This window comes from Ranitomeya variabilis, chromosome 6 (genome assembly GCF_051348905.1).
Source record: "Ranitomeya variabilis isolate aRanVar5 chromosome 6, aRanVar5.hap1, whole genome shotgun sequence".
Classification (NCBI taxonomy): Eukaryota; Metazoa; Chordata; class Amphibia; order Anura; family Dendrobatidae; genus Ranitomeya; species Ranitomeya variabilis.
The window spans coordinates 13,489,413-13,515,349 of NC_135237.1; the positions used below are offsets into that span (position 1 = coordinate 13,489,413).

General features: G+C 39.8%; 1 protein-coding gene across 1 annotated transcript in view; it reads left to right on the forward strand.

Annotated features, from left to right (window-relative positions):
* The window catches only part of MYL3 (myosin light chain 3), a 63,969-nt gene that overhangs the window by 25,487 nt on the left and 12,545 nt on the right, over positions 1–25,937 (forward strand). Inside the window, exon 2 of the mRNA XM_077271759.1 lies at positions 17,302–17,329. Within this exon, the coding sequence (XP_077127874.1) occupies positions 17,302–17,329 (28 nt within the window). The remainder of the gene's footprint in view (positions 1–17,301; positions 17,330–25,937) is intronic.

Consider the following 25,937-nt stretch of genomic DNA (forward strand, 5'->3'; position numbering starts at 1 on the left):
TCCTGAAGTGTTTTTAGCTTGAAAATCATGTGGTTTTTGAACTCCTCAAAACAGTGTATGAGCGCACAGAAAGCCTCTCCCTATTGGCTTCTTATTGTAGCATCGCTGCTGTTCTTATGTTCAGTCTTTTCAGTATTTTGTTCCTCTTCAGGCTTAGTGACAAATATGAAAATCCATGTCAGTCCTGAGTCTGCTCCAAACAAGCTCCGGGCCAATCATAAGACAGCAAAAATAAAAAAACCTTTAGGAAAAAGTCTCTCCAAAATTCTTCAAAACTGCTTTAGAAATTGAAAACTCCCCCAAAACTCCCCAAAGAAGGGGTGCTTCCTGAACCATTTTCCATCAGAAAACTCTTCCGGACCGGTTGATCAAGACAGGGGTTATACAAGTCAGTGGTAATCAAGGGGTGCGGTGAGGTCAGAGTCAAATGCCACTTTGAGAGGTTGTCCACTGCTTTATCATTGATGACCTTTCCTTTGGATAGGTCATCAATGTCTGACACCCGGCACCCCTGGCAATTAGCTGTTCCCGGTATCATCAGCAACTGGAACTGCTCAGTTATGAAGCTGCACAGCTCTGTTGACCAAATTGTGGACACAGCTGGATACTGCACATCAGCCCCCTATTGATTTGAATTGGGGGCAGATGTGCAGTACCCGGCCACGGCCACTAGGCAGTCGGAGGAGCTATCCTGTGCAGCTCTGTAACTGAGCAGTTGCTACCACCGCTGACACCAGGATCAGTGGGATAAAGGTGCCCACCGATAACACATTAATGATCTTTCCTAAGGATAGGCCATTAATGTTAAAGTCCCGGACAACCCCTTTAAAGATGTTATGAAATTGAAATACACAAGATATTAGACATTTGCAGAACGTTTTATGATACAATGAATACATTTTTTTCTATCTTATATCCTGTGCCCGCATCCTCCACCAAATGTGATCTGCACTGTGATCATAACATGGAGGATCTATGACCAAACAAAAGGATTGGTCACTTCAATAATTTCTTTCCATCTCTGGTCATAGATGCTTCTATCAGATGGTCGATGGATGGAGGTTTGAGTAAGGATTAGAGGTCACATAGACAATGGTTGGAAGTCAGGAAGAACTAGAGGCGTCATAGAAGCTTTCATCACATGGACAATCTCCAGATGGTTCGGCAGGGCTACAGCTTACCATAGAAGCTTTTCTCCAATGCACCACGGCTGAAGGACCCCGGTGTGTTATTAGGGTGCAGCGGTGTTATAAATGAAGCAGCAATAGTATCAGTTCTGTGGAGCAGATTTATCACCAGATCAGCACCAGATCGCCAGAGCGTCTAGATACAATTCTGCAGCACATAAGTATAATGTGTAGCAGAGTTTGCCGCATGTTAGTTTTGCTCAGCCTGTCTTGCCTCCACTTTCACCTCTGCTTCATTTGTATGTGAACATTATAAAGATAGAAATAACTTCTGGTTCAAGAACTCTTTATTACGAACCCAGGTTGTAGTTGCATCCTCTCTGAATCCTCTTTTCTATGATTCCCTTGGCTCCGGCTCCTGCCCCCAGGGGCCCCGGCACTTCTTTATGCAGCACATGGTCATGAGTGACAATCATTGCTGTTAGAGGGCTGATGTGAGTATGGGCTGACAGCGCTGCATTACGGGCCATTTTCCACTTTGATTACTATTTCCGGCCCCAGATTGACGCTGGTGATTGACTTGTCACTTGTGAAGTGTCATTAATCTGCGGAAATATCTGTAGGCTCCCATGAATAATTCAGGGAGCAGCAAGCAGATGCTGGAAGCCACGACCTGTCTGTTATGATGGGACTTTACTCTGCTGCCCCCATCATGTAATATTTATTACCCGCCTGGGGCTCTGTAAGGATTTAGCTTCATCTCCAGTTCTGGAGAATTACACAAGATGAAAGGTAAAGTGAAGCTCAGGATGACCAATTACAGAAAAAATCCAGACTGATAGAATCCTGCACACGGGACCGGAGCTGCCGACTCCAGAGGACCAGAAGTTATCAAACTGGAACAAAACTTCTCCTACTAAAGCGCAGTCCTCATGTAACGAGAAGTTATCAAACAGGAGCAAAACTTCTCCTACTAAAGCGCAGTCCTCGCGTAACGAGAAGTTATCAAACAGGAGCAAAACTTCTCCAACTAAAGCGCAGTCCTCGCGTAACGAGAAGTTATCAAACTGGAGCAAAACTTCTCCAACTAAAGCGCAGTCCTCGCGTAACGAGAAGTTATCAAACAGGAGCAAAACTTCTCCAACTAAAGCGCAGTCCTCACGTAACGAGAAGTTATCAAACTGGAGCAAAACTTCTCCAACTGAAGCGCAGTCCTCGCGTAACGAGAAGTTATCAAACTGGAGCAAAACTCCTCCAACTAAAGCGCAGTCCTCGCGTAACGAGAAGTTATCAAACAGGAGCAAAACTTCTCCAACTGAAGCGCAGTCCTCGCGTAACGAGAAGTTATCAAACTGGAGCAAAACTCCTCCAACTAACGCGCAGTCCTCGCGTAATGAGAAGTTATGAAACTGGAGCAAAACTTCTCCAACTAAAGCGCAGTCCTCGCGTAACGAGAAGTTATCAAACTGGAGCAAAACTTCTCCAACTAACGCGCAGTCCTCGCGTAACGAGAAGTTATCAAACTGGAGCAAAACTTCTCCAACTAACGCGCAGTCCTCGCGTAACGAGAAGTTATCAAACTGGAGCAAAAACTCCTCCAAATAAAGCGCAGTCCTCACGTAACGAGAAGTTATCAAACTGGAGCAAAACTCCTCCAACTAAAGCGCAGTCCTCGCGTAACGAGAAGTTATCAAACTGGAGCAAAACTCCTCCAACTAAAGCGCAGTCCTCGCGTAACGAGAAGTTATCAAACTGGAGCAAAACTCCTCCAACTAAAGCGCAGTCCTCACGTAACGAGAAGTTATCAAACTGGAGCAAAACTTCTCCAACTAAAGCGCAGTCCTCACGTAACGAGAAGTTATCAAACTGGAGCAAAACTTCTCCAACTAAAGCGCAGTCCTCGCGTAACGAGAAGTTATCAAACTGGAGCAAAACTTCTCCAACTAAAGCGCAGTCATTGAGCAAGGAGAAGTTCTGCAATGCTCTAGCAGACCACGGAGATGCCACCACTGAAATTTGCCTATTCTGGCATTCCAATATCTCAGTGTATGAGTTTCACTGCATTGATTAAAAGTAGCTAATGATGACAGGTGACTTTTGCAGTTGTGGTGATACCAAATATGCTGTTTTTTTTTTTTCTTGTTTTCTCAAAGAGCAGGATTTGAAATTTACACTTTTTTTTTTTTAGATATTTTTAAAAACTATTTTAGTTTTTCGTTTACTTTTTTTTAGTCCCCTCAGAGAACTTGAAAATCTCAAATACCTCAGTAAGTAATACATGAAATTGTAAACCAATATTACACAATAGTCATAATTTTATTAAAAGAGACTAGAATTAGAATTACCGGGAGACTAATTGGCTAAACATGTGGTATAGGGTTAACGATCGCAGGAAATAAACACCACAATTAATAATGATGATAAATGCAGAAACTAAACCAGGAGTGTGTGCAACTAATATAGAAGACCTAAAAACAAATGTTTACTGTACAATGAAAAATGATACAAATACGGATGAATAGTTCCATAATTAATTTATATAAGTAATCTAAAATAATGAAATACAGTGGAAAAAGATAAATGAAATATATAATTGACATCAATAAAGTGCAGGTATAGCAATGACTCAGATGTGTAATACAGAGCGGCGTTCACACTGAACACTAAATAAACCAAAGATAAATCAAGAAATAAAGTTTGTTAGTTGCAGGTAGAAAAACTTTATTGATCTTGAATGGTGGCTTCCCGCGCCCCTGACAAGCACCCCGATGCACGTCTCGCGTGCTGCTTCCTCAGGTTTCTGGGTTTGATCCCTTGTTCTGTATGTTGTAGATTATATGGATAAACAGTAGAGATTAGGGAAAATTCATATTCGCCTGTTTGTGTCTTTTTATTAGCCGAGAAGTTATTCTCCATGAATTTATTGGTTCATTTTATTCTCACATGACCACAATAAATGTAAAATAATACAAAAAATTCTCCAAAAATCCTCATTATGGTGAACGCAGATTTTTGTAAAATTTGAGTACAGTTCAATTCCATGTTTGCGAGTCATCTCTAATAAACGGCAGCGACCTGAGCGAGACTAAAGCTAATATTAAAAATGAAGCAAGTAACAAAGAGAACTAAAGTAAGAATGTAACAAAACTCCCATGAACTGTAAATAAACCCCCAATAGTGGAGTTTTCCCTGCACCCGCCCAGCTCCCCCAGTCCTCCCTGTAGCTGCCGAGCGTCCGAATATTCATGGCCCATGTGGAGCTCGGGTCTCAGACACGAAGGCCCAGAGGGATTATTGTATTTGCACATTTTGTCTAGTTTTTGGTGTTTTTTGCTTATTTTTCATTATTACCTTCTTCTTGTTTTATGCCTTTTAATTTCATTTGTGTATATTTGATGTGATCAGCATTTCTGTTTTATTATTGTTTTGTTTTTATATTCCTCACAGTGAATCAGGTTTGCGTTTTTTCAGGAAATTTCATCTGATTCATCAATTGTGACTTTTTTTTTGGCACAAATGTACGCAGTGCCCCCGCAGTGGTTTTAGGCACAACTGCAAATATTTTAGATCAAACTTTGCGACATTTTAGCGGCAAATACGACGCTTTTACGCATCATGAGAAGTTTCTTCTGTGGCACCATGGGGTAAAGAGACACCTTTATATAGAGATCAGGTGAAGCAGCTGATATTATTTAGTGGCAGGATTACTTTCTAATCACTGCTAGATCCCGGCCGGTGTCAGGACTTTCCAGGGCTTTTTGCGCCTCTCTTTCCTCATGTGTTCAGTACTTTTCTCCTGCGTCATTTGTCATTATTACACATAATGTATGAACATCTATGATGATTTATTTACCTGTGTGGATTGGAGGGGTTGTGACCGACATCTGGGTAGAATTTCATGTCAGTAGCACCTTTAGAAACAGATTTACTAAGAAAATTGGTGACGTGTTCAATAGTTATTTCACCTGCTTTATATTGTTCTTCTGCATGTGTCCGCCTACGAGGTCATTAATCCCCATTGTGCTGCCTCTTCTGCCCATCAGTCTCCCGTCCGTCTCTTCTCATAAACATCTATTCTATTTCTGAAAAACAAAAAATATATATATATATAAAATGATGGAGAAAAAAAACCTGTCAGGAGGCAGAGACAGATGACAGCACAGAATAAATCCTTCTATTATTATCTACGCCCCGAGTCAGATACAAATTATCTTATTGTAACAATTTCTGTTTTTCATAAGATATTTCTTAACTTTCGCACCAAGTTATTAAAAGTTCTGCTTAAAGGAAAAGCAATGCGAAAATGTGGGTCACCAAATACAACAGTCCTGAGGAAGGAAAGGCCATACAATGAATCGGCCCCATGGTGTAGTGTAACTATTAGAGATGATTGTATCGATTCAATCAAAATCAGATTTGTGTCAATTTAAATGTATTTGACAATTGCCGGTGAATAAAAAAAAATCACATAAATCGCTCCAAAAAATGCCCCCTGACTCTTTACACAATACCTAAGCTTGCATCAGTCACAGAAAGATGACATGACCTTAGGCGTGACCTTGTAACTTTCCCCATAATGCTAAAAAGCAGAGGCAGGGAATGTAGCAGCCAAGTTAGTGCGATGCAATATAAGAGTATATCACAGCTCAGATATGGAGAATGAGAGAGAAAGCCATGACATATTGGACACATAATTCAGACAGAACCATACTGTGCAACTGAAGATGAGAGTAGTAGTCTGTGAGTAATACACAGATACAATTAATAGTTGGAGAGGGCGATGGGGTAGGGGCCTGCAGCAGTGTCAGACTCCGTGTGATTGATCAGTGATGCGGCAGAGTTGCACCTCTCCCGCTGCTGGTGAATTTCAATTACACATTTTTTTCCTTGATTCTTAATGCACTAGAAAGCAGCAGCAAGACACAAGAAAAAAATCTGAAAAGTGCCAGTCACAGACATGACTGGACTGTGACAAATGACTGTAATGAGTTTTTGCAATTCTTGTACAATCAGTTTGAAAAGGTGGAAATCATTTTCAATATTCCTATGTACAAGAATACAACTACTATAATACTGCCCCTATGTACAAGAATATAACTGCTATAATACTGCTCCTATGTACAAGAATGTAACTACTATAATACTGCTCCTATGTACAAGAATATAGCTACTATAATACTGCCCCTATGTACAAGAATATCCGCGGCCCTTTTTCGTTTTTGCGTTTTCGTTTTTCGCTCCCTTCCTTCCCAGAGCCATAACTTTTTTATTTTTCTGTCAATATGGCCATGTGAGGGCTTATTTTTTGTGGGACGAGTTGTACTTTTGAAAGACACCATTGGTTTTACCATGTCTTGTACTAGAAAATGGGGAAAAAAAAGTTGAAATTGCAAAAAAAGTGCAATCCCACACTTGTTTTTTGTTTGGCTTTTTTTCTAGCTTCACTAAATGCTAAAACTGACCAGCCATTATGATTCTCCAAGGCATTACGAGTTCATAGACACCAAACATGTCTAGGTTATTTTTTATCTAAGTGGTGAAAAAAAATTCTAAACTTTTCTAAAAAAAAAAAAATATGCGCCATTTTCCGATACCCGTAGCGTCTCCATTTTTTGTGACCTGGGGTCAGGTGAGGGCTTATTTTTTGCATGCCGAGCAGGCATTTTTAATGATTCCACTTTTGTGCAGATACGTTGTTTTGATCGCCCGTTATTACATTTTAATGCAATGTCGTGGCGACCAAAAAACTTAATTCTGGCGTTTCGAATTATTTTCTTGCTACGCTGTTAGTGATCAGGTTAATGCTTTTGTTGTTGATATATCGGGCAATTCTGAACGTGGCTATAGCAAATATGTGTAGGTTTGATTTTTTTTTATTGTTTTACTTAGGATGGGACAAAAGGGGGGTGATTTAAACTTTTATATTTTTTTTTATTTTTTTCATATTTTTAAAAACATTTTTTTAACTTGTGCCATGCTTCAATAGCCTCCATGGGAGGCTAGAAGCTGGCACCACTCGATCGGCTCAGCTACATAGCAGCGATCATCAGATCGCTGCTATGTAGCTGAAATGCAGGCTTGCTATGAGCCACAGGGGGGCGCTCACAGCAGGCCAGCATCAGTAACCATAGAGGTCTCAAGGACCTCTGTGGTTACTGTCCTAACACATCGCCGACCCCCGATCATGTGACGGGGGTCGGCAATGTGCTCACTTCCGGCCGCATGGCCGGAAGTGGTAGTTAAATGCCGCTGTCAGCGTTGGACAGCGGCATTTAACAGGTTAATAGCAGAGGGTAAATCGCGATTTCACCCGCCGCTATTGCGCGCACATGTCAGCTGTACAAAACCGCTGACATGTCGCCCACATCAAAGGGGAGACACGACATGTGCAGTACTAGTACGGCGCATGTCGTGAAGGGTTTTAAATACTCAATGAAAGTTAAACTCATCCCATTCTCCCTGAACGGTAGATGATGATATGAACCACAGATGTGGGTATAAAAAAGGATTTCCCTATCATTCTGAAGAAAGTGGGACACTTTGCAAAAATCACAGCCTGAACATTAGGGCTCCATCAAGAGGGACACAGATTTGACTTTTTATAGGATGCCAGCTTAGAGGCCACAGCTTTAGCTAGAAAGAATACAGATTTGCTCCATTGACCATCACAGAACCCATGGAGACTTTTGGAGAAGCCAAGTTGGGACATGCGATCACCTGGCTCCAGGGTTACGATTACGGACACTAGGATTAGAACTATTCGGTCACCTGGCACCATGGAAACGTTTTGTAAGAGTCAGGTTGGGACCATCCAGTCACATAGAGCCCATGGAAACGTTTGGAGAAGACAGGTTGGGACCATCCAGTCACCTGACCCTCATGGATATGTTTGGAGAAGCCAGGTTGGGACCATCCAGTCACCTGATCCCTATGGATACATTTGGAGAAGCCAGGTTGGGACCATCCAGTCTCCTGGTCACATGCCTCAATGGATTGTCAGATGCCTAATCTTGTCATTACCTCCTCTCTATACATGCCATGAGGTGGGGGTAGTCAGTCCTGGAAGCCGCAAAGTAATAGCTGCTCTGATCCCGGTGAGTCAGCGGGTGAGACTCTGTAATGTTGTAATTGTGCATCATCTTGGGTATATTGCTGGGACTGTTCTATATGTTGTCTGTTTTGTGGTTCAATAAAGCATTGCCACTCTGTTTAACCCTCACCCTGTGTTGTCTGTGTAATAATTATAGGGGATAACTCAGGAGACTCTTTGCGTGGAACAAGACAACTACAGGACACAGTTTTATAAGTGGTAAAGTCTATATTATCACACGGTGATTCAAACAGGTGCAGAGAGAAACTCAAGTCCACAACACTTGGTGTAAATATTAAACGCAGCTTAGCAGTCTATAGGGAACTTCAGAGGAAAATGCAATCAAGCAGAAAGTCTATGAAGCACAGTTATTCTTGAGGATACTTGATACGAATAAATCCTTGTCTTAGTCCAAACACAGATAGATAAGCTTGTAATGCAGTTCAAATCATATCTTAGCTCAACCAGGGAGGTCTGGGTAATAGTCTCAGGTTCTTGCAGAGCAGAAACAGCTTACATGTCCAGCAAATGCAGATGGAAGTAAACACGAGCAGCAGATGAAGGAGGATTACTGGAACTGGTGTATGCAGCAGGAACTCAGAGCAGAGTAGCAGGATCACCACACAGGTTCACAGGAGCAGGTATAGAGCCAGGGAGTCACCAGAGGTCAGGAGCTGGATGCAAGGCAGAATACTCTAGCACAGACTGAAGGCTGGGGTGGAGTTTTATAGCAGGAAGACAAGTGCACATGAGACCAAAGACGCCATCTTGGAAAAGGACAGTAATGTACAAAAGGTAATAAAAATGTTCAGAGTCCTGACAGTCTGATTGGCATTATGTCCATAGAGAAAGGAGAGCTGGCGTTTAGCGGGATGAGCCCTGGTCCATGCGGTCTTGGGCCAGGGAACTAGAGCACCCACTGACCACCGTGTCTCCACATACTGCCTCTTATATAAAGACAGCAGTGATGGCTTTACATATACAGCTAGTGCAAAAAATGAAGAGACCACTGCAAAATGTTCAGTTTGTCTGATTTCTCTCTTTATATTTGTGAGTAAAATGTAAATTGTTCTTTTATTCTATAAACTACTGACAACATGTCTCCAAAGTTCCAAGCAATAAATTTTGTATTTTTTTTCTGAAAATGACAAATGGTCAAAATGACAAAAAAATTCATTGCTTGTAGACCTCAAATAATGCAAAAAAAAAAAACCCAAGTTCATAATCATTTAGAAACAACAATACTAATGTTTTACCTCAGGAAGAGTTCAGAAATCAATATTTTGTGGAATAACCATGATATTTAATCCCAGCTTTTCTGCGTCTTGGCAGCTTTCCACCAGTCTGTCACGCTGCTCCTGGGTGACCTTATGCCGCTCCTGGTACAATAATGTCAGCAGTTCTTCTGTGTTTGATGGCTTGTGACTATCCATCATTCTGATTACATTCCAGAGGGTTTCAGTGGGGTTCTGGTCTGGAGATTGGGCGGCCATGACAGGGATTTGATGTGGTGGTCCTTCATCCACACCTTGATTGACCTAGCTGTGTGGCATGACCAGGGCCGGACTGGGACTAAAATTCAGCCCTGGCATTTGAAGTTACACAGGCCCACTTGTCACATGGTGACTGTATAATATCTTTGTACACTTGTAGGCAGGGCCGGTTTTAGGCAAAGTGGGGCCCTAGGCAAAGTTTAAAATGGGTCCGCAAATGCTAACATATTGCACATCACACAGAAGCCTTTCTGTTGTATTTACGTGCGCTGAGTTCAGGCCGCTAAACGAGTTTGATCGACAATACTGAAGTTGTTCAACGCTTGTTTCCCGGCCTCTTTCCACCAGCTGAGGAATAATGATGAGACAGAACGATCACTAATAGATCACCATACAGTATCATGTTTTCAGCAGCACATCTACAGTTTACACTGGCAATGTGCTGCTGACAACAAGGCTTTTTGTTCCAGCAAAAACAATCCGAATATGCAGCAGTTTACTTGTTTAGTAAAATACACCCCATAGTCCTCCATATATTATAATGTGCTCCATAGTCCTCCATATAGTATAATACACTCCCTATAGTCCTCCATATATTAAAATACACTGCTCAGTCCTCCACATAGTATAATACACTCCTCATAGTCCTCCATATAGCATAATACAATCCTCATAGTCCTCCATATAGCATAATACAATCCTCATAGTGCTCCATATAGTATAATGCACCGCCACAGTCATCCATGTAGTACAATTCACTTCCCATAGTATAATGCACCCCATAGTTCTTCATATAGTATAACGTATTCCCCATAGTCCTCGATACAGTATAATGCAGCCCACATATAGTATAATGCAGCCACCCCAGAGTATAATGCAGCCACCCCAGAGTATAATGCAGCCACCCCAGAGTATAATGCAGCCACCCCAGAGTATGTAACCCCCATAGAATATAATACAGCCCACCTCCCCATAATATATAATGTAGCCCCCCATAGAATATAATGCAGCCCCCCATAGTATATAACGCAGCCTCCCCCATAGAATATAATATACCCCCACAATAGTATATAACACAGCCACATAGTACATAACATGGCCTCCCCCATAGAATATAATATACTCCCCATAGTATATAGCAAAGCCCGCATATTATATAGCACAAACCGCATAGTATACAGCACAGCCTGCATACTATAGCACAGCTCGCGTAGTAGATAACACAGCCCACATAGCAGTATTCAGCACAGACCACACAGTAGTATACAGCACAGACCACACAGTAGTATACAGCACAGCCCACGTAGAAGTATACAGCACAGTCCACACAGTAGTATACAGCACAGCCCACAGAGTAATATATACAGCACAGCCCACAAAGTAATATATACAGCACAGCCCACAAAGTAATATATACAGCACAGCCCACAGAGAACTATATACAGCACAGCCCACAGAGAACTATATACAGCACAGCCCACAGAGAACTATATAAAGCACAGCCCAGAGTACTATATACAGCACAGCCCAGAGAGTACTATATAAAGCACAGCCCACAGAGAACTATATACAGCACAGCCCACAGAGAACTATATAAAGCACAGCCCAGAGTACTATATACAGCACAGCCCAGAGTACTATATAAAGCACAGCCCACAGAGAACTATATACAGCACAGCCCACAGAGAACTATATAAAGCACAGCCCAGAGTACTATATACAGCACAGCCCAGAGTACTATATAAAGCACAGCCCAGAGAGTACTATATACAGCACAGCCCAGAGAGTACTATATACAGCACAGCCCAGAGAGTACTATATACAGCACAGCCCAGAGAGTACTATACTGTATACAGCACAGCCCAGAGAGTACTATATACAGCACAGCCCACAGAGTACTATATACAGCACAGCCCACAGAGTACTATACACAGCACAGCCCACAGAGTACTATATACAGCACAGCCCACAGAGTACTATATACAGCACAGCCCACAGATAACTATATACAGCACACAGTATTATACAGCACAGAGCACAGCCCAGAGAACTATATACAGCCCACAGTAGTATACAGCACAGAGCACAGCCCACAGAGAACTATATACAGCACAGAGCACAGCCCACAGAGAACTATATACAGCCCACAGTAGCATACAGCACAGAGCACAGCCCACAGAGAACTATATACAGCCCACAGTAGCATACAGCACAGAGCACAGCCCACAGAGTACTATATACAGCCCACAGTAGTATACAGCACAGAGCACAGCCCACAGAGAACTATATACAGCCCACAGCAGTATACAGCACAGAGCACAGCCCACAGAGAACTATATACAGCCCACAGCAGTATACAGCACAGAGCACAGCCCACAGAGAACTATATATAGCACAGAGCACACAGTAGTATACAGCACAGAGCACAGCCCACAGAGAACTATATATAGCACAGAGCACACAGTAGTATACAGCACAGAGCACAGCCCACAGAGAGGTATATACAGCCCACAGTAGTATACAGCACAGAGCACAGCCCACAGAGAACTATATACAGCCCACAGCAGTATACAGCACAGAGCACAGCCCACAGAGAACTATATACAGCCCACAGCAGTATACAGCACAGAGCACAGCCCACAGAGAACTATATATAGCACAGAGCACACAGTAGTATACAGCACAGAGCACAGCCCACAGAGAGCTATATACAGCCCACAGCAGTATACAGCACAGAGCACAGCCCACAGAGAACTATATATAGCACAGAGCACACAGTAGTATACAGCACAGAGCACAGCCCACAGAGAGCTATATACAGCCCACAGCAGTATACAGCACAGAGCACAGCCCACAGAGAACTATATACAGCCCACAGAGAACTATATATAGCACAGAGCACACAGTAGTATACAGCACAGAGCACAGCCCATAGAGAGCTATATACAGCCCACAGCAGTATACAGCACAGAGCACAGCCCACAGAGAACTATATACAGCCCACAGCAGTATACAGCACAGAGCACAGCCCACAGAGAACTATATATAGCACAGAGCACACAGTAGTATACAGCACAGAGCACAGCCCACAGAGAGCTATATACAGCCCACAGCAGTATACAGCACACAGCACAGCCCACAGAGAACTATATACAGCCCACAGTAGTATACAGCACAGAGCACAGCCCACAGAGAACTATATACAGCCCACAGCAGTATACAGCACAGAGCACAGCCCACAGAGAACTATATACAGCCCACAGCAGTATACAGCACAGAGCACAGCCCACAGAGAACTATATACAGCCCACAGCAGTATACAGCACAGAGCACAGCCCACAGAGAACTATATACAGCCCACATCTCTTCTCTTCCTCCCCTCCCCTCCTCCGAGAATGGCCCCACAGTCCAGAAAAAAAAAAACTCTCCTCACCTCTCCTCGTGCCCAGCGTTGCTTCCTGGTTCCTGCTCCTGTCTCAGCAGCTGCAGTCTGCCCGGGACACAGCAGGTGCGCGATGATATGACATCATCGCGCACCCGCAGTGTCAGAGGCAGAGCGGGGAATGATGGGAGAGGAGCGTCTGTAGACGCTCTCTCCTCCATCATTGCATTCAACTGTACCGGCGTCTATACGCCGGTATAGTTGAATGCGACGGCGGGGGCGGCGGATTGAGCGGCCCACCACTGGCACCGGCCCTTCTGGCATTTGCCAGAAGTGCCCTATGGCCAGTCCGGCCCTGGGCATGACGCATTGTCCTGCTGGAAAAAACAGTCCTCAGAGTTGGGGAACATTGCCTGAGCAGAAGGAATCAACTGTTTTTCCAGGATAACCTTGTATGCGGCTTGATTCATACGTCCTTCGCAAAGAGCAACCTGCCCAATTCCAGCCTTGCTGGAGAATCCCCAGATCATCACCGATCCTCCACCAAATTTCACAGTGGGTGCAATACACTGTGGCTTGTTCGCCTCTCCAGGTCTCCGTCTAACCATTAGATGACCAGGTGTTGGGCAAAGCTGAAAATTAGACTCATCAGAGAAGATTGCCTTACTCCAGTCCTCTATGGTCCAATCCTTATGGTCTTTGGCAAACTTCAGCCTGGCTCTCCTTTGCTTCTCATTGATGAAAGGCTTTTTTCTACCTTTACATGACTTGAGTCCTGCCTCTAGGAGCCTGTTCCGAACTGTTCTTGCCGTGCACTTCACCCCAGCTGCTATTTGCTATTCGTTTTGTAGGTCACTTGATGTCATCCTGCAGTTGTTGAGTGACATTCGAATACAATGATGGTCATCCCGGTCAGTGGAGAGTCGTTTTCACCCTCTGACGGTCTATAGCTTTGTTGTCCCCAATCTCTTCTGCTTGACCTTGTTGTAATGGACTGCCGTCTTAGACATTTTAAGGATGAGGCAACATGACGCTCACTGTCTCCCTCTGCTAGTAAAGCCAGAATTGAGCCCTTCATTTCCTCACACACAACTTTTCTTTTCAACTCCTTTGGCATGGTTAAAAGTTATGTTTTCATTCCTATTATTTTTGGGATATTCCTAGCACTTGTTTTGCCATCCAGCTTGTGCTATTGCAGGAGGATTGTGAAGACCACAGCAGGGTTTTCTATACTTTTCTTCGTTAAATAAGATTTGGTTCAGGTGATCATCTAATCAGACGCACATTAAGTAGAATGAGGCGTCCTCTGGTGAGAATTCAAAGGACACTGGAATGGAATGGTGTCAGACATGGAGAGAAGCGGATTTTTATAACTGGGCAGTGGGCTCTTCATTTTTGCCAGCGCTGTATATCACTTTTTTCCAGTGTTTTCATCTCATAAGTCTGAATGTGATATTTGCAGCACTTTCTTCCCCTGTGTGCTCATTTCTGGAGGATGTGGTCTCACCCATTTCTGTGAGTCATTGTGGGGTCTCTGCCGTTATGGTCATTGCTTGCTTTGTGTTATTACATTTCTGAAGTTTCTTATAATAAGTTGAACATTTCGAGGTCTCATTAGTGCGAGTCTGAGGGGAGTCGGGGGAGTCACATACCAAACCCTGAGATCTGGCAGCAGTGTCTGGACCCTGTCCCAGCCTATGAGGTTAAGGTTAAATGTTCCTTAGGCACCAAAATCTGAAATAACAATTTTGCCATTTCGGGAAATGAACGTGTAACTGGTAAGGTCAGACGGCGGCTCATCGGGGCTTTCCTTTACATTTTATGTAAATAAAGTTGAACCATTTTGTAAAGTTCAGCAATTTCCTAATATTCTTTGTATATTAAGTCTTTAGTATTTTCAGTCAGTGAACAAAACCTTTCCTGGTTACTGACACTCTCACAGCTTGTACTGTATCCAGTGTAGATAAACCTCTGAACATAATGGCTCCAGGATGATACATTATATCGTAATGTTATAAAGTAACAAACTATCAGGACAAGAGACTTTGTTGCTTCCTGCAGGTTTACTATTTATTTTTCTGATATGCTGTGTGGCCTTCTCCCCAAAATCTCCAGACTGATAGATTGTAACAAACTCTGGGGTCAAGAACAGTTTTTGGCTTCTTCTACTGACATGTTCTGAGATTTACTAATAGACTTGTCAGCCTCCTCCCTCCCTTCTATACCTTTAGCTACAGTCCCCAAATATCCCAGTCTGATGCTGGCTACCTGCACTGATACACTGTAACAAACCATCACCACAGGACTAATCTTTATACTGCCGATGGGATTGAAGACTCAGCTGCCAACAGTTTTTGATGTAGAAAGTTTCAGTCTTTTAATAATAACAATATGGTTTCCATTTCCAATCAGCAAGAAAAGATTGTAACTGTTCTGAATAATTTAAGTCCAGAGTGTTAGAAATGTGCAGCAGTGTTCATGGTGCAGTGAGGAAACATTTCGGGCTGTTCACAGTGGTTACATAATAATATCATAACCTCTGGGATTAGCGGCAGACATGGCTTCATTATTGGTAATATTAGCAGATTAGCAGCTCCCTCCGACAGACGACTTCTCAGGACGCGCGGCGGCTGGATCTGGGCGACAGCCAACAAATGTTACATTTCCCTGTTAGTTTCCCTTCTTCTGTACGTACAATGTTTTACCCGCCAAAGACGGGTCACTGATACGGCGCCCAGAGGATGTACCCAAACTGCAGCCGCTCCCAGAAATGCCATCTGCAGGGCAAACGGGTTTACCCTCCAAATACTTGGCCGAACGGTTTACGCCAAAATCCCTAATGACGATTTGTTACGTTGTTTTTTTTCTTCGTATTTTTGTGTGCACAAAATGTATCATTTTACAGATCCAACAATGCGAATGATACTTATCTGCGGTTTTCAACACTGCGGAACATGACACCAATGTGACTGTGAAATCAGCAACATGTCAATTTGCGTTCTCTTTGCGCATCTTTCCCATAGATTTGGATAAGAAAAACAATAAAAACACATTTAATCCACACACAACGCTATCAATAATGTTTTATCAATGCTAAGGACATCGGCAAACAGGAAGATTCCAAAATAAAGTAGTTAAATTTAAAAAAAAAAAAGGGAACAAAACTAGAGCTGGAAAAATGAGATAAAACAATTGTAAAAAAATTAAAAAAAAAACCCTCAGTAAATAAACTGACTTCCCTAAATTTACTAATCAGTGCAGAAAATCTGCAAGATGAAAAATGCACAAATCCTCCGGAGTCACCGTCCTGCATGTCTGGAGGGAATGACATCCAGCAAGAATTTCTGGAGGGAGAATGAGCGAATCCCCGAAGACATTGGAATATTGAGCTCTTAGACCCCAATTCATAATTTGGGGGCATTTTTTTAAGTACTTTTTGTCTTGAGATATGCCTTGCTATTTTTTTTTAGCCAAACTCTTAAAAATTTCACACGTGGTTCATAAATTTTGCATGATGTAAAAAATTGATCCCATTTCCTGCCTTATATTTTGCAACATTTCAGTGGAACATGTAATTTTTTACACTAAAAAGTTGATTAAAAGGTTAAAGATAGAACTAAAGACCTTTTTTTATTTTCCACAAAATTCATGAACTTTAATCAAAATGGTGAACAATTTGGTGCCAATAATAGCGACATGGAATAAATGGCGCTATAATAATAATAACAATTGGGCGCCTTCTCTCCTCCTCCTCCCCAGACACTGAACCTTCCCCTTTTCCGTCACACACTGTTGTTTATTGTTCCTGCGTCTTTCCTAATATTTACCAGTCGTGGACACTTTAATCTTTACTGATCCTTACTGTTATCTCTCCGGTGATGTCACATTTGACAGACTGAACATTTGTCCTCCAGATGGATCCAATATCAATATTCCGATACTTAGTTTTAAATTCGGTCACTAAAATCCATAAATTTGTACCAGAGTAAGTAAACACTCCGCACATTATCCAGCCTGCATAAAGTGGATTAATGACAAGTGTCTTTCACATTAGAAAGTATCGGTGTAAAGAATTTGTATCATTTGCATTGTGACTTGTACGTGACTCCGCCTTCTGGACTCCTCCTTGTGCACTGCATGCTGGAAGTTGTAGAATGACAGTATGAAAAAGATGATTTACTAACATTTGTTTTTTTTCTAATTCCACAGATTGAATTCTCAGTAGATCAGATAGAAGGTAAGAACTGATCGCAATTTACTTTCCAATAAATAGATGAAAAAACAAACACAAAAAATAAGTTAAGTAAATCATTGGAACAGACGAATCCTCCAAACCACAGTATGAGAAATAATAAATCTCAGCCACAGGTTTAAAGAAAGAGACAGAATTATCGTAGTTTTATTCCTTCATGTAAGTGGCAAGATGTTAATAAAAGTATAAAGAACAAGCGAACTCCTCCAAAGTCTCCGCTCGGAACAGACACCGTCTATAGAGACAGGAGAGACTCCACATGCGAGGGTCGTATAAAATAGGAAAGTACACTTACACAACAAAAATGTCCGACAGTAAACAAATGGGGCAAATTACCATAACACCCCAATAGGTCTGCACTGGAATTAACCAGACGACCAAAAGAAGAGAATAACAATACACTTAAATTATCACAATTATTGGTAACTAGCTGAAGAGCCCGGCGTTGCCTGGGCATAGTAAATATTTGTGGTTAGTTATAGCACCACACTTCTCTTATTTTCCCATCACGCCTCTCATTTTCCCCATCACATCTTTCATTTTCCCCCTCACATCTCTCATTTTCCCCCTCACTCCTCTTATTTTCCCCCTCACTCCTCTTATTTTCCCCCTCACTCCTCTCATTCCCCCCTAACACTTGTCATTTCGACCTCACATCTGTCATTTTCCGATCACTCCACTATTTTCCCTCACTCCTCTCATTTTGCACTCACACCTTTTCATTTTCACCTCACACCTCTCATTTTCACCTCAGTATATACATGTTTGTCATCTCCCTTATATATAGTATACACCTGTATGTCATCTCCTGTATATAGTATATACCTGTATGTCATCTCCCCTGTATATAGTATATACCTGCTGTGTCATCTCCCCTGTATATAGTATATACCTGTATGTCATCTCCTCCTGTATATACTATATACCTGTATGTCATCTCCTCCTGTATATAGTATATACCTGTATGTCATCTCCTCCTGTATATAGTATATACCTGTGTGTCATCTCACCTATATATAGTATATATCTGTGCGTCATCTTATCCTGTATATAGTATATACCTGTATGTCATCTCCTCCTATACATAGCATATACCTGTATGTCATCTCCTCCTGTATATACTATATACCTGTAGGTAATCTGCTCCTGTATATAGTATATATCTGTGTGTCATCTCCTCCTGTATATAGTATATACCTGTGTGTCATCTCCCCTGTATATAGTATATACCTGTGTGTCATCTCCTCCTGTATATAGTATATACCTGTGTGTCATGTCTCCTGTATATAGTATATACCTATGTGTCATCTCCTGTATATAGTATATATCTGTATGTCATCTCCTCCTGTATTAGTCCTCGTTCACACGTTATTTGGTCAGTATTTTTACCTCAGTATTTGTAAGCTAAATTGGCAGCCTGATAAATCCCCAGCCAACAGTAAGCCCACCCCCTGGCAGTATATATTAGCTCACACATACACATAATAGACTGGTCATGTGACTGACAGCTGCCGGATTCCTATATGGTACATTTGTTGCTCTTGTAGTTTTTCAGCTTATTAATCAGATTTTTATTTTTGAAGGATAATACCAGACTTGTGTGTGTTTTAGGGCGAGTTTTGTGTGTCACGTTGTGTGTGTTGAGTTGCGTGTGGCGACATGCGTGTAGCAACTTTTGTGAGATGAGTTTTGTGTGGCGACATGCGTGTAGCGTCTTTTGTGAGATGAGTTTTGTGTGGTGACATGCGTGTAGCAACTTTTTGTGTGTCGAGTTGCATGTGACAGGTTAGTGTAGCAAGTTGTGTGCAGCAAGTTTTGCGCATGGCGAGTTTTGCGCGGTGCCTTTTGAGTATGTGCAAGTTTTGTGTGAGGCAACTTTTGTGCATGTGGCAATTTTTCCACGTGTGCAAGTTTTGCGTGTGGCGAGTTTTCCATGAGGTGAGTTTTGCACGTGTGGCAAGTTTTGCATGTGGAGAGTTTTGCGCGTGGCGAGTTTTGAGCGGCGACTTTTGTATTTCGACTTTGACGTGGCGAGGTTGGTGTATGTGTGGGGAAATGTGCGCTGACGGTGGTATATGTGTTCGAGCACGTGGTAGTGTGTGGCGCATTTTGTGTGTGTGTTCATATCCCCGTGTGTGGTGAGTATCCCATGTTGGGGCCCCACCTTAGCAACTGTACAGTATATACTCTTTGGCGCCATCGCTCTCACTCTTTAAGTCCCCCTTGTTCACATCTGGCAGCTGTCAATTTTCCTCCAACACTTTTCCTTTCACTTTTTCCCCATTATGTAGATAGGGGCAAAATTGTTTGGTGAATTGGAAAGCGCGGGGTTAAAATTTCACCTCACAACATAGCCTATGACGCTCTCGGGGTCCAGACGTGTGACTGTGCACAATTTTGTGGCTGTAGCTGCGACGGTTCACATGCCAATCCCGGACATACACACATACACACATTCAGCTTTATATATTAGATTATTAAAAGTGATAAAAGGCATAATACATCATGACACAGAAATGCCCATAGAGGGGACCAAGTAAACCACCCCCAAGAAAAATCAATTAATTAAATAAATACATAATGTCTCCCTACAATGTAAACTTAAAGCTATATTACACTTGTAAACAGTCATACAGGGTATTATATATTAGTGTAATAAACCAGTGTCTATGGCATCCTCGAATAATAACATTCCTTGATGTAAACCCTGTATAACAATATTGCACATCAGGTGTTCATTATATTACTTCTCGCTGAGGAGCCAAATGGTAGACGGCAAAGTGATGGGTGGTGATTAGGCTTTCCCCTCTCGCCCCCCCCCCCCACTATGGACTTGTATACCCGTCCATAGTAGTTATATTGTTGTACATAGGAGCAGTATTATAGTAGTTATATTCTTGTACATAGAGGCAGTATTATAGTAGTTTTATTCTTGTACATAGGGGCAGTAATATAGTAGTTATATTCTTGTACATAGGGGCAGTATTATAGTAGTTATATTCTTGTACATAGGGGCAGTATTATAGTAGTTATATTCTTGTACATAGAAGCAGTATTATAGTAGTTATATTCTTGTACATAGGGAGCAGTATTATAGTAGTTATATTCTTGTAAATAGGAGCAGTATTATAGTAGTTATATTCTTGTACATAGGAGCAGTATTATAGTAGTTATATTCTCGTACATAGGAGCAGTATTATAGTAGTTATATTCTTATACATAGGAGCAGTATTATAGTAGTTATATTCTTGTACATAGGGGCAGTATTATAGTAGTTATATTCTTGTACATAGGGGCAGTATTATAGTAGTTATATTCTTGTACATAGGAGCAGTATTATAGTAGTTTTATTCTTGTACATAGGGGCAGTATTATAGTAGTTATATTCTTGTACATAGGGAGCAGTATTATAGTAGTTATATTCTTGTACATAGGAGCAGTATTATAGTAGTTATATTCTTGTACATAGGAGCAGTATTATAGTAGTTATATTCTTATACATAGTAGCAGTATTATAGCAGTTATATTCTTGTACATAGGGGCAGTATTATAGTAGTTATATTCTTATACATAGGAGCAGTATTATAGTAGTTATATTCTTGTACATAGGGGCAGTATTATAGTAGTTATATTCTTGTACATAGGGGCAGTATTATAGTAGTTATATTCTTGTACATAGGAGCAGTATTATAGCAGTTATATTCTTGTACATAGGGGCAGTATTATAGTAGTTATATTCTTGTACATAGGGGCAGTATTATAGTAGTTATATTCTTGTACATAGGGACAGTATTATAGTAGTTATATTCTTGTACATAGGGGCAGTATTATAGTAGTTATATTCTTGTACATAGGGGCAGTATTATAGTAGTTATATTCTTGTACATAGGGACAGTATTATAGTAGTTATATTCTTGTACATAGGGGCAGTATTATAGTAGTTATATTCTTGTACATAGGGGCAGTATTATAGTAGTTATATTCTTGTACATAGGGACAGTATTATAGTAGTTATATTCTTGTACATAGGGGCAGTATTATAGTAGTTATATTCTTGTACATACGGGCAGTATTATAGTAGTTATATTCTTGTACATAGGAGCAGTATTATAGCAGTTATATTCTTGTACATAGGGGCAGTATTATAGTAGTTATATTCTTGTACATAGGGACAGTATTATAGTAGTTATATTCTTGGACATAGGGGCAGTATTATAGCAGTTATATTCTTGTACATAGGAGCAGTATTATAGTAGTTGTATTCTTGTACATAGGTGCAGTATTATAGTAGTTATATTCTTGTACATAGGAGCAGTATTATAGTAGTTATATTCTTGTACATAGGAGCAGTATTATAGCAGTTATATTCTTGTACATAGGAGGCAGTATTATAGTAGTTATATTCTTGTACATAGGGAGCAGTATTATAGTAGTTATATGCTTGTACATAGGGGCAGTATTATATTCTTGTACATGGGGGCAGTATTATAGTAGTTATATTCTTGTACATAGGGGCAGTATTATATTCTTGTACATAGGGGGCAGTATTATAGTAGTTATATACTTGTACATAGGGGCAGTATTATATTCTTGTACATAGGGGGCAGTATTATAGTAGTTATATGCTTGTACATAGGGGCAGTATTATATTCTTGTACATACGAGCAGTATTATAGTAGTTATATTCTTGTACATAGGGGCAGTATTATAGTAGTTATATTCTTGTACATAGGGAGCAGTATTATAGTAGTTATATTCTTATACATAGGAGCAGTATTATAGTAGTTATATTCTTGTACATAGGGGCAGTATTATAATAGTTATATTCTTGTACATAGGGGCAGTATTATAGTAGTTATATTCTTGTACATAGGAGCAGTATTATAGCAGTTATATTCTTGTACATAGGGGCAGTATGATAGTAGTTATATTCTTGTACATAGGGACAGTATTATAGCAGTTATATTCTTGTACATAGGGACAGTATTATAGCAGTTATATTCTTGTACATAGGAGCAGTATTATAGCAGTTATATTCTTGTACATAGGAGCAGTATTATAGCAGTTATATTCTTGTACATAGGAGGCAGTATTATAGTAGTTATATTCTTGTACATAGGGAGCAGTATTATAGTAGTTATATGCTTGTACATAGGGGCAGTATTATATTCTTGTACATAGGGGGCAGTATTATAGTAGTTATATTCTTGTACATAGGGGCAGTATTATAGTAGTTATATTCTTATACATAGGAGCAGTATTATAGTAGTTATATGCTTGTACATAGGGGCAGTATTATATTCTTGTACATAGGGGGCAGTATTATAGTAGTTATATTCTTGTACATAGGGGCAGTATTATAGTAGTTATATTCTTATACATAGGAGCAGTATTATAGTAGTTATATTCTTGTACATAGGGGCAGTATTATAGTAGTTATATTCTTGTACATAGGGGCAGTATTATAGTAGTTAAATTCTTGTACATAGGGGCAGTTATAGCAGTTATATTCTTGTACATAGAGGCAGTATTATAGTAGTTATATTTTTGTACATAGGGACAGTATTATAGTAGTTATATTCTTGTACATAGGAGCAGTATTATGGTAGTTATATTCTTGTACATAGGAGCAGTATTATAGTAGTTATATTCTTGTATATAGGGAGCAGTATTATGGTAGTTATATTCTTGTACATAGGGGCAGTATTATAGTAGTTATATTCTTGTACATAGGAGGCAGTATTATAGTAGTTATATTCTTGTACATAGGGAGCAGTATTATAGTAGTTATATGCTTGTACATAGGGGCAGTATTATATTCTTGTACATAGGGGGCAGTATTATAGTAGTTATATTCTTGTACATAGGGGCAGTATTATATTCTTGTACATAGGGGGCAGTATTATAGTAGTTATATACTTGTACATAGGGGCAGTATTATATTCTTGTACATAGGGGGCAGTATTCTAGTAGTTATATGCTTGTACATAGGGGCAGTATTATATTCTTGTACATAGGAGCAGTATTATAGTAGTTATATTCTTGTACATAGGGGCAGTATTATAGTAGTTATATTCTTGTACATAGGAGCAGTATTATAGTAGTTATATTCTTGTACATAGGAGGCAGTATTATAGTAGTTATATTCTTGTACATAGGAGCAGTATTATAGTAGTTATATTCTTGTACATAGGAGGCAGTATTATAGTAGTTATATTCTTGTACATAGGAGGCAGTATTATAGTAGTTATATTCTTGTACATAGGGAGCAGTATTATAGTAGTTATATTCTTGTACATAGCGGCAGTATTATAGTAGTTATATTCTTGTACATAGGGGCAGTATTATAGTAGTTATATTCTTGTACATTGGAGCAGTATTATAGTAGTTATATTCTTGTACATAGGAGCAGTATTATAGCAGTTATATTCTTGTACATAGGGGCAGTATTATAGTAGTTATATTCTTGTACATAGGGACAGTATTATAGCAGTTATATTCTTGTACATAGGGACAGTATTATAGCAGTTATATTCTTGTACATAGGAGCAGTATTATAGCAGTTATATTCTTGTACATAGGAGCAGTATTATAGTAGTTATATTCTTGTACATAGGAGCAGTATTATAGTAGTTATATTCTTGTACATAGGGGGCAGTATTATAGTAGTTATATTCTTGTACATTGGAGCAGTATTATAGTAGTTATATTCTTCTACATTGGAGCAGTATTATAGTAGTTATATTCTTGTATATAGGGAGCAGTATTATAGTAGTTATATTCTTCTACATTGGAGCAGTATTATAGTAGTTATATTCTTGTATATAGGGAGCAGTATTATAGTAGTTATATTCTTCTACATTGGAGCAGTATTATAGTAGTTATATTCTTGTACATAGGGGCAGTATTATAGTAGTTATATTCTTGTACATAGGAGCAGTATTATAGTAGTTATATTCTTGTACATAGGGGCAGTATTATAGTAGTTATATTCTTGTACATAGGGGGCAGTATTATAGTAGTTATATTCTTGTACATAGGAGCAGTATTATAGTAGTTATATTCTTGTACATAGGAGCAGTTTTATAGTAGTTATATTCTTGTGCATAGGGGCAGTATTATAGTAGTTATATTCTTCTACATTGGAGCAGTATTATAGTAGTTATATTCTTGTACATAGGGGCAGTATTATAGTAGTTATATTCTTGTACATAGGAGCAGTATTATAGTGGTTATATTCTTGTATATAGGGAGCAGTATTATAGTAGTTATATTCTTGTACATAGGAGCAGTATTATAGTAGTTATATTCTTGTACATAGGGGCAGTATTATAGTAGTTATATTCTTGTACATAGGAGCAGTATTATAGTAGTTATATTCTTGTACATAGGGGCAGTATTATAGTAGTTATATTCTTGTACATAGGGGCAGTATTATAGTAGTTATATTCTTGTACATAGGAGCAGTATTATAGTGGTTATATTCTTGTACATAGGAGCAGTATTATAGTAGTTATATTCTTGTACATAGGAGCAGTATTATAGTGGTTATATTCTTGTACATAGGGGCAGTATTATAGTAGTTATATTCTTGTACATAGGAGCAGTATTATAGTAGTTATATTCTTGTACATAGGGTCAGTATTATAGTAGTTATATTCTTGTACATAGGAGCAGTATTATAGTAGTTATATTCTTGTACATAGGAGCAGTATTATAGTAGTTATATTCTTGTATATAGGAGCAGTATTATAGTGGTTATATTCTTGTACATAGGAGCAGCATTATAGTAGTTATATTCTTGTACATAGGAGCAGTATTATAGTAGTTATATTCTTGTACATAGGGGGCAGTATTATAGTAGTTATATTCTTGTACATAGGAGCAGTATTATTTTAGTAGTTATATTCTTGTATATAGGAGCAGTATTATAGTAGTTATATTCTTGTATATAGGGGCAGTATTATAGTATTTATATTCTTGTACATAGGGGCAGTATTATAGTAGTTATATTCTTGTATATAGGGAGCAGTATTATAGTAGTTATATTCTTGTACATAGAAGCAGTATTATAGTAGTTATATTCTGTACATAGGAGCAGTATTATAGTAGTTATATTCTTGTACATAGGAGCAGTATTATAGTAGTTATATTCTTGTACATAGGGAGCAGTATTATAGTAGTTATATTCTTGTACATAGGGGCAGTATTATAGTAGTTATATTCTTGTACATAGGGGCAGTATTATAGTAGTTATATTCTCGTACATAGGAGCAGTATTATAGTAGTTATATTTTTGTAAGTAGTGACAGTATCATCGTTTTTCCTCATTTCTCATGTACTGAGCTGCTTGTTTCTCTTTTCAGGGTAAATAAAATATAAAAAAATGTGTTTTTTTCTGATTAATGGTAGGTGTCAGGGAGCAGCTTGAGGATCACGCAGATCCCGGCACTGTCACAAAGTTGTCCCGAAAAGCATCACGTTGCGTCCACTCTTCAGGATAATCACACAACTAACTGATGAGTGATGGATGAGGCTTCTTTCGCTACTAGGCCAGTTATTAGTAACTTCACAGTAAACGTATAGAATATAC